General features: G+C 44.0%; 1 protein-coding gene across 3 annotated transcripts in view; it reads right to left on the bottom strand.

Moving 5' to 3' along the window:
* LOC106528738 (nucleolar protein 4-like) overlaps positions 1–10,358 on the bottom strand; it is a 107,388-nt gene that overhangs the window by 19,372 nt on the left and 77,658 nt on the right. For 2 of the 3 annotated variants that reach the window (XM_014023984.1, XM_014023983.1), the window contains exon 6: positions 5,146–5,259. The exons of the other annotated variant lie outside the window; for it this stretch is intronic. In XM_014023984.1, the coding sequence (XP_013879438.1) occupies positions 5,146–5,259 (114 nt within the window). The remainder of the gene's footprint in view (positions 1–5,145; positions 5,260–10,358) is intronic. 3 annotated transcript variants of the gene reach the window in all.

The following is a 10,358-nucleotide window of genomic DNA, read 5'->3' as shown; positions in this document are numbered from 1 at the left end:
ATTTAAATGTTTACAGTCATGGAGTAAACCTCACCATTTTTATTCAAATTTTAAATTTAAGCTGTCTTTTAAAGCTGTTTATTTTTGAAATAAAAACATTAAATTTAAATTACTTTGTTAAATTTTTATATCTCCTTACAGGCCATTAGTTGTACAAAATGCTCCAATACAATTATTTTAAATCAGCTTATTATTTTATTTTATGACAGTTCTTGAAAAAAATGTCATTTTTCCTCCATAAGACATCCAAATGAAAATTTCGACATGTTTTACAGTTGGAGCTTTTTCTCAATCCAGTTGTATACTCCTGCACAACACAAGTGTGCTTTTTCTCTTTCCATCCAAACTAAAATAATTTTGTCATTTCAGAAGAGAGATTGAGCTGAAGAAGGAACCAAATCTGGACAGGCTGCAGGCTGCGTGAAGCCTGGCTGGAAAGGCAAATATTTATGCAGATGACCAACACTGCAGTACACCGCATGAACAAATTGAGCAAGAAATAAAGAGCTTCATTAATAAAATAATTAAATAGTATTCCAGTGACACAAAAATATGAAATCAGAGCACCACCTAGTGGGCTACTAAGAAAAAATGTTGAGATAGAGGTGAGAATAAACTGTAACTGAAAGGAATGCATTATTAGTTGATGTGATGATTTTGGGTTAAAAATGCATTTACATTGGGTTTTGTCACATTTTCCCCCAAACGAACAGTAAAGGACAATAAAATAACATGAACACTTGAAATGATTCAGACTAAATAAAAACAAAAATCACAGTTTTTACGATTTGTCAGGATTAGTAAGTCCTTTTCAACCTATATTCAACTGAATCCACTACAGAGACAAGATAATTAATGTTTAAACTAATAATCTTTATTGTTTTTTGAAAATATTCACTAATTTTGAATTTGATATTGCAACATGTTCTAAAAAATCTGAAACAGGGGCTAMAAAACACTGGGGAAGATGAGGAATGCTCAAGCTGTTTGGAGCAACAGGAACATCCCTGATAGGCTCAGTCATTCATAAGAAAGGATGGGGTGAGGATCACCACTTTGTGAACAACTGTGTGAGCAAACAGTCCAACAGTTTAAGAATGTCTCCTATTGAAAATGTGTAGAGTTCTGAGGTCAATCCAATTCAAGATGGCTGTTTCAGCCAGGTAATCTTAAATGAAAAAAGCTATTACTCAGTTTTACAAATTGACAAGTTCATAAAATAATCACCCATCTTTTATTTTTTTCCAAGTTTTCCAGAAACACAAAAAAATTTAAACAAAAATGTACCTTATGACATTTTTAAGATTCCTGACAAACTTGAAAAAAATGTTTTAGCAAGGTGACAAAATACTAAACTATAATTTGATGTACAGTACAGACCAAAAGTTTGGACACACCTTCTCATTCAAAGAGTTTTTTTTATTGTCATGACTATGAACATTGTAGATTCACACTGATGGCATCAAAACTATGAATTATATTCTAGGTTCTTCAAAGTAGCCACCTTTAGCTTTGATTACTGCTTCACACACTCTTGGCATTCTCTTGATGAGCTTCAAGAGGTAGTCACCTGAAATGGTCTTTCAACAGTCTTGAAGGAGTTCCCAGAGATGCTTAGCACTTGTTGGCTCTTTTCCCTTCACTCTGTGGACCAGCTCACCTCAAACCATCTGGATTGGGTTCAGGTCCGGTGACTGTGGAGGCCAGGTCATCTGGCACAGAACCTCATCACTCTCCTTCTTGGTCAAATAGCCCTTACACAGCCTGGAGGTGTGTTTGGGGTCATTGTCCTGTTGAAAAATAAATGATGGTCTAACTAAACACAAACTGGATGGAATAGCATGCCACTGCAAGATGATGGGGTAGCCATGCTGGTTCAGTATGCCTTCAATTTTGAAAACATCCCCAACAGTGTCACTAGCAAAGCACTCCCACACCATCACACCTCCTCCTCCGTGCTTCACGGTGGGAACCTTTCATGGTCTGTCATTTTAAGTTTTGGTTTTCCTCGTGTTTCATTGTTWCCCCTGTGTTCTCTGATTAATTCCCCGCCCATGCACACCTGCTTCCCCTTGTGTTTTCCCCAGGTGTTTTCTGTTCCCTCACTAGTTTTCTGTGTATTTAAGCTCTGTCCCGTCTCTCTCTCATTGTTGGATCATTGTGCTGTATGCCTGTCTCGTCGTTAATGTTCCATGTCCTAAAGTTTTTGCCACGTCGTTCTCATAGTGAGTTTTCAGCTGCCTCGCCAGCATTTTTGAGTTAATAAAGACTTTATTTTTTACTCACCCGGACTCTGCCTGTGCCCTGGGTCATTGCCATGCCAAAAYGTGACAGAATGATCCGACTGCGCACCCAGCCCACAGGCACCCTGTTTTCTGTTTTTTTCAGAGTGGAGCTGGACATTTTTTCTCGCCACCCCTTTTTGCGTCAGTCCCCCTCCTCTCGTCTCTGGAGTCCGCAGGCATCACCTGAGTGCTCCGAAGCTGGTCTTCCTATTCCTGCCTCTGAGGAACCAGTCCCGGCTTTGCCGCCCTGGGAGGATGAGGTGACATCTCCAATCATCAGAGGATCAATGAGGATCCTCAAGTCGGCCTCCACACTCGACGAAAGACTGCTCTACTGCCAGCAGATAGAGCGTGTTTTAGTGGATAGCCCTGATCTGCTGATTCTGCCCGATCATCAGCAGCTCCACCTGTTTGTGTGGAGGGTTCAGGCTCAGCCTTCGTGCACCCACCCTCCCGCCCCTTCTGTGCTTCCTGTGCTGGTTGTTGGTGTTGCTGGGCCTTTGCTGTCCGAACCGGCTGTTCCTGCTTCTGAGTCTCCTGAGTTATCTGAGTCATCTGAGTCTCCTGAGTCATCTGAGACTCCTGAGTCGCCTGAATCATCTGAGACTCCTGAGTCTCCTGAGTCATCTGAGTCTCCTGAGTCATCTGAGTCATCAAAGTATCCTGAGTCATCATAGTATCCTGAGTATCCTGAGAATCCTGAGAGTCCTGAGTTGGTGGTCCCGGTGGTTCCACAGTTGGTGGTCTCGGTGGTTCCAAAGTTGGTGGTTCCACAGTTGGTGGTCCCGGTGGTCCTGAGGTCTCCTGAGTTGGCGAGACCCGAGTTGGCGATTCTTGAGGGTTGTGGGTCAGCTGTCGGTGCCTCCACAATGTCTGGTTCGGCTGCCTTTGCCTCCATGTTGCCCATCGTCTCCTCATTGCCTGGGTCTTCGCCCATCGCCTCTTCCTTGTCTCCTCATCACCTGGGTCGTCACCCATCGCCTCCTCATCGTCTCCTCATCGCCTGGGTCGTCGCCCATCGCCTACTCATCACCTGGGTCGGCTGCCGTCGCCTTCATGTCGCCTGGTTCGACTGCCTTCGCCTCCATGTCGCCTGGGTCGTCAGTCATCGCCTCTTCGTCCCCTCTGTCACCTGAGTTCGCTGTCGCCAAGGCTCTGGCTCCATAAACCTCTGATGGCTCCTCATCACCTCCCGCCTTCTCCTGTGGCTCTACGTCTGCTCCTGCTGGGCCTCGCTGGGGATGGTTTCCTGGCCTTCCCCCTGAAATTCTGCTCCATGTGGGATGGTTTCCTGGCCGTCCCCCTGAATTTTCATGTCTTGTCTTAGAGTCTGTCTTGTCACGTGTCTCTCCTTGTTCCCGTACCTCTCCTTGTTGATCGTCAGGAGACGATCGTTAAGAGGGAGGTACTGTTCTGGTCTGTCATTTTATGTTTTGGTTTTCCTAGTTTTTCAGTGTTTCCCCTTTGTTCTCTGATTAGTTCCCCGCCCATGCACACCTGCTTCCCCTTGTGTTTTCCCAAGGTGTTTTCTGTTCCCTCATTAGTTTTCTGTGTATTTAAGCTATGTCCCGTCTCTCTCTCATTGTTGGATCATTGCAYTGTATGCCTGTCTCGTCGTTCATGTTTCATGACCTAAAGTTTTTTCCACATCGTTCTCAGTGAGTTTTCAGCTGCCTCACCAGCATTTTTGAGTTAATAAACTCAAACTCTGCTTGCGACCTGGGTCATTGCCATGCCAAAACGTGACAGAACCAGGCATGTAGAGTCCATCCGTTCACCTTTTCTGGGTCGCACAAAGACACGGTGGTTGGAACCAAAGATCTCAAATTTGGACTCATCAGACGAAAGCAGAGTTCCACTGGTCTAATGTCCATTCCTTTTGTTCTTTAGCCCAAACAAGTCTCTTCTGCTTGTTGYCTGTCCTTAGCAGTGGTTTTCTAGCAGCTATTTTACCATGAAGACCTGATTCACACAGTCTCCTCTTAACAGTAGAGATGTATCTGCTGCAGAACTCTGTGTGGCATTGACCTGCTCTCTAATCTGAGCTGCTGTTAACCTGCCATTTCTGAGGCTGGTGACTCAGATGAACTTATCATCCACAGCAGAGGTGACTCTTGTCTTCCTTTCCTGGGGCAGTCTTCATGTGAGCCAGTTTCTTTGTAGCGCTTGATGGTTTTTGCGACTGCACTTGGGGACATTTTCAAAGTTTTCTTAATTTTTCAGACTGACTGACCTTCATTTCTTAAAGTAATGATGGACACTCGTTTTTCTTTACTTAGGTGCTTTTTTCTTTAATACAAATTCTAACAGTCTATTCAGTAGGACTATCAGCTGTGTACTGTATTCACCTTCTGCACAACACAACTGATGGTCCAAACCCCATTTATAAGACAAGAAATCCCACTTATTAAACCTGACAGGGCACACCTGTGAAGTGAAAATCATTTCAGGTGACTACCTCTTGAAGCTCATCAAGAGACTGCCGAGAGTGTGCGAAGCAGYAATCAAAGCAAAAGGTGACTATTTTGAAGAACCTAGAATATAAGACATATTTTCAGTTGTTTTACACTTTTTTGTTAAGTATATAATTCCACGTGTTTCATAGTTTTGATGCCTTCAGTGTGAATCTACAATTTTCATTGTCATGAAAAAAACTCTTTGAATGAGAAGGTGTGTCCAAACTTATGGTCTGTAGTGTAGTTTTAGCTGAGAGTTTTTCACACTATATTTTGAGCACTGACAAATCACATCTTCAATCAGATCAATCAGATCTTACAATACTGCACAAGGTCATGCATAAAGTCATTTGATCAAAATGGCTATATCTCAAACAAACACACATAAAAAAAGACAAACCTACCTGGTAGGTTTCAAGGCGCATCCTTTTTGCAGCGTTGCGGGATTCACTTTCACAGGCAGCAGCCAGGATGTTCTCAGCCATGGCTGAGGTGAGGTGAGGTGGAGTCGGACGGGTCTAAAATGGCAGAACGTTACATAACACACATAGTTTACAGAAAAATAAGAAAAAAAAAAAACAGAACAAGAACAACAGCCGAATATTTTAGTGAATATATATAGTTTGAACAACCAGTAAGTAAGAGGATGACAGTACAATATTACAGAGCATATACTGTTGATAAAACAACAGCTTGAAAAGTGAGGAAAAATAATTGTGTGGCACGACCCAATAAGTTTCTACATTAATCTATATTTCTGATTATGCTGAGACATCTATAAACAGTTAATTAGATTTAGTTTGTAATAATAATAATAATAATCATCATCATCATCATCATTTTATTTGAAAAGCGCCTTTTAGGACACCCAAGGTCACTTACAGCATTAGGCACATCATAGTGTGAAAATACAGATTAGAGACAAGATGGCATGAGTTACAGGGCATTGTTTACAAATGAAGTTAAGATGGATATGCTAATCTAAAGAGATGTGTTTTCAAAGCAGTCTTGAACACAGGAAGAGAGGTGGTGATTCTTAGGTCAGGTGGTAGAGATTTCCAGAGGATAGGTGCAAACCAGCTGAAAGCCCTGCTCCCCATGGTGGAGAGGCGGGCAGTAGGTACTTGGAGGTTTAGGGAAGAAGAGGATCTGAGAGAGCAGGAGGAGATGGAGGTGTGTACGAGGTCGGACATGTAAGGAGGGGCAAGATGGTGGATAGCTTTAAACGTGAGAAGAAGAATTTTGAAGGTGATGCGTGATTTGACCGGGAACCAGTGGAGCTGCTGCAGGACTGGGGTGATGTGGTTATGGGAGGAGGTTTGGGTGATGACACGTGCAGCTGAGTTCTTCACCATCTGAAGCTTGTGGAGGGATCTGTTGGGGAGGCCAAAAAGGAGAGAGTTGCAGTAGTCGATCCGTAAGGTCACAAGACTGGCTGTGGTGCGGGGTGTGAGAGATGGATGGAGACGTTTGATATTTCTGAGGTGGAAGTAGGCAGGCTGAGTAACATTATTGATGTGGGCAGTGAAAGACAGAGTGGTGTCGAGGATGACACCGAGACTCTTGACCTGAGGGGAGGGGGTTAGCAGAGAGTTGTTAATAGGGATGAGGAGATTGTTAGATTTTGAGATTGAATTTTTAGTGCCGACAAGGATGATTTCTGTTTTATCGCTGTTCAGTAGAAGGAAATTGTCTGAAAACCAGCGACTGAGTTCATTGAGACAGTCAGAGAGGATAGAGGGAGGGAGGGTGTGTGGAGTTAAGCTGGCAGTATGGTCGCTCGGCAGTCAACAGGTCGACGTGCCGTTACGTGGTTGTTCACCATTCGTTTTCGCACATACCTTTCATAGTTCCCGAGCTGAGCTGCTGGGAAACCCTTCCCGCTCCAGCATACGTCACTGCATGGGATTCCTTCATGGGAGTGCAATGCGGAAAAAAAGTCCGCTCGTTCACTCGACATTGTTTATCCATAAACTGGTCCCATTTAAGCTCCGAAGTTTTTATCAGTAAGATTCCATCGTGAAAAATGTCTCTGTTTTATCCCCTTTTATGAGTTTCTGGCCATTGACTAYCTTTAAATTGCTGCTTCCTGGTACAACAGTTGGCTCTGAAAGCGATCGCTTTTTTCTCCTTTTTTTCCTTTTCTTTTTTGAAGCAAGTGGTTGAAGTAAATGCAGCGTCCTTCAGCACAAACAAAACTCCCACGAATTTCTGACCAATCACACCATACAGTTCGTATGTGTTCTTATGTGGAGGGGGGTGAAAAGTTTGACTCGCGGGTTGCAACAAGAAATGCCGAAATGCCAATAGTGCGAACAGAAGTGACGTAATTTTCATCATAAAACTGCAACAGTTCGGCACGATTTTGGCAGTTCGGCAGCAGCATGCAGGAGCCTTTAAACTTGGTTGATAGGTAGAGCTATGTGTCATCGGCATAACAATGGAAACGGACACCARACTTGCGGAAAATGTAACCAAGAGGAAGGAGGTAAGTAATGAAGAGAAGGGGTCCAAGGACAGAGCCTTGAGGCACGCCAGTGGAGACGGGGGATGACTCAGAGCGGAAAGATTTAATCTGGGTGAACTGAGTGCGGTCAGAAAGATAAGATTTGAGCCAGTTAAACGCAGTACCTGAGATGCCAATGGATGTTAGTCTGTTGAGGAAAATAGAATGAGAGATCATGTCAAAAGCAGCACTTAGGTCAAGGAGGATGAGGATGGACAGGAGACCAGAGTCGGCAGCAAGGAGAAGATTGTTGGTGATTTTTATGAGGGCAGTTTCAGTGCTGCGGTGGAGGCGAAAACCAGATTGAAACTTCTCATAAAGGTTACTGTTGGAAAGATGAGAGTGGAGTTGACTGACAACAACTTTTTCCAGAATCTTAGAGACAAAGGGCAGATTAGAGATTGGATGAAGATTACTGAAGTTACTTGGGTCGAGACCTGGTTTCTTGATGATGTGGGTAATGTCTGCAGATTTAAAAGCTGATGGAACAATACCAGAGGTCAAGGAGGAGTGGATAATGCTGGTGATGATAGGGAGCAGAGACGGGAGGGAGGATTTAACAAGAAAGTGGGAAATGGATCGAGCTGGCAGGATGAGGGCTTAGACTTGGGCTTAGACATTGTCCGTTTTTTGATATGTCAGAGAATATTTAATAAATCATAGGTCTGAATGGGGTAGGAACATTAAGGGACAGTCAGAGCCAAACAAACCTCTTGATTTTAGTGTTAAACGTTTCAGAGTTAAACAGCAGAAAAACACTTGTCTATTCTGATTTATAACAGTTTATACTTTTCGCTGGTAAATGGACAAAATTTAAATATGCTTTATCAAGTTCCTCCAGACCCCAAAGCACTTTACATTTACAGACATTCACACACAGATGGTGGTAAACTACACAGCAGCCACAGCTGCTCTGACAGAGGCTGCCATGCACCGGCACCACCGGACCCTCTGACCACCATCAATAGGAAAGGCGGGTGAAGTGTCTGCCCAAGGACACAACAACAGAGACGTCTGGAATGGGGGATCAAACTGGCGACCTACCGGGGAGGGCGAGGCAAGATGGGGGAGGAGTAAGATGTGTGTTGCGTGGGCTCCCGCTCCAACTTGTTCTGTTTGTGGTTCTCTACTAAATGTCCTTGCTGTTTTGAGCATTTGGTCTGTCCGGATTTGACCCAAGTGACTCTTGCCTGGAAGAGTAGAAGAATGGCGACAAACTCGAGGAAAGGCAAACATTCTAGCTCGGTGACTGTTAGGCCCGACGCCAACTCGGAGCAGGCTGCAGCTAAAGCCGGATTTTCGGCGCCTCCTTCTCCCTCCCGCGGAGAGGTGGRCGCACTCTCCTTGAAGTCTGACATTCTTGCGGCTATAAAAACCGATCTCTCAGCTKTGATCAAATCCRAAATAAAAGCGGCTTTGGCTGAAGAGTTTATTCTTATTAAAGGAGAGCTACAAGCGGTGAGAGCGGAAGTGGCTAACGGCTCAATGCTACTACGCGCCGACCTGGACCACCTTAAGCAAAGCGTTAAAGAGGTGGAGGGCGGCTTGTCGACCTGGTCCGATGAGGTTGTTGCTCTGCGCAACACCGTGTTAGAACTGAAAGAAGTCGATGGGCTCAAAATTAAGTGTGGCGATATGGAAGGGCGCATGAGAAGCTGCAATGTGCGGATAATTGGAGTTCCCGAGACGCCAGAATCCAGCTCTACTTCAGCAGTGGCTAAACTGCTAGCAGAGGTTCTACAGATGGATAAAGAGCCACTGGTTGACCRAGCMCATCGCTCTCCAGGTGGGAACAAGTCAGGCGATAAGTCGCGGGTTATTGTTGCTAAGCGGCACTATTATCAAGAGTGAGTGGAACTTTTGCGTCGGGCGCGGAGCCGCGGCCATCTTCGTTTTAAGGAGGCACCGATTATCATCACATCTGACTACACTGCGGCTGTGGCCAAGGCTCGAGYGGCATTTACGGAGGCGAGGAGGCTTCTTCGCAACTGACGAGATGTTCGCTACGGCTTGCCTTTTCCTGCACGGCTCCGCATTTCTCATGGGGAGGAAAACAAGAGGTTCCTGGATGCATATAAAGCAATGGACTATATTAAAAAGAGGATCATCTCGGCGATAGTCAGCGAGGACCGGCGTTGAACGCAGGTCCAATCCTCATCGATCCATTATGACTGTCAGGTTGTAATGAACCTTCCAATTTTATGTCCCGCGCCATATCTTGATTTAATTTTGGACTTTATTCCGAGGGACAACATTCCTCTTTTTGTTCTATGTACGAGAGTTTCACAGGGGGTCTGTCCAGATCTTGGTTAGAGATTTATTTATCAGTGCAGCAAGGAGCATAAACAGTAATAATACTTTAATGTAAGGGAACCTCTTTTTTTCATTTTTTTGTTACTGTAATTTAGTTGTGGCGGGAGTCCAGGCAGGGAGTTAAGTCCCCCAGTATAAGCACAAATGTGTGGATTTTTTGTTTGTTGGGTTCTCCGTGTTTTTTTTAGGAGAAAGGGGTGGGACTATACCAGATCTATTTGTTTTGAGAATGTCTTTTTCAGGTTACTTTTTTTGTGATGGTTTGTGGATATTGTACTACAGTCCGACTGACCATATATGAGCAGTTCTAATATTAACAGGTTCATTAACAGTCACCCAGTTAACTGTGTGAGGAATGTGAAATCCCTCAATGTTCAAGTGAAATTTAGGAAAGTTATTACACATTTAAGACAACTTGATGCAAATATTACTTTTTTGCAGGAGACCCATTTGCGTAAGGCAGACAGTGCAAATCTAAGCAGGCGCTGGTCTGGTCAGGTGTTTCAGTCTAATTTCCAATCTAAATCGAGAGGGGTGGCCATATTAGTTAGTAAACAGGTGCAATTTACGGCATTCAGTGTTAAAACGGACGCTGCTGGACGTTATGTTGTGCTGGGAAAACTATATGCAGTTCCAGTCATTTTAGTCTCGGTATATGCTCCAAATTGGGATGACCAAACATTTTTTAACACATTTTTTCAAATTTACCTAATTTTTCAACACATAATCTTATAACTGGGGTAGATGTGAACTGTGTGCTATCATCCCTCAATCGTAGTACAGTGGGGAGGATGTCTC

Source organism: Austrofundulus limnaeus, unplaced genomic scaffold, assembly GCF_001266775.1.
Source record: "Austrofundulus limnaeus strain Quisiro unplaced genomic scaffold, Austrofundulus_limnaeus-1.0 Scaffold401, whole genome shotgun sequence".
In the NCBI taxonomy this organism is placed as follows: Eukaryota; Metazoa; Chordata; class Actinopteri; order Cyprinodontiformes; family Rivulidae; genus Austrofundulus; species Austrofundulus limnaeus.
Note: the sequence above shows the minus strand (reverse complement) of the source record. Positions and strands in the feature narration are given on the sequence as shown.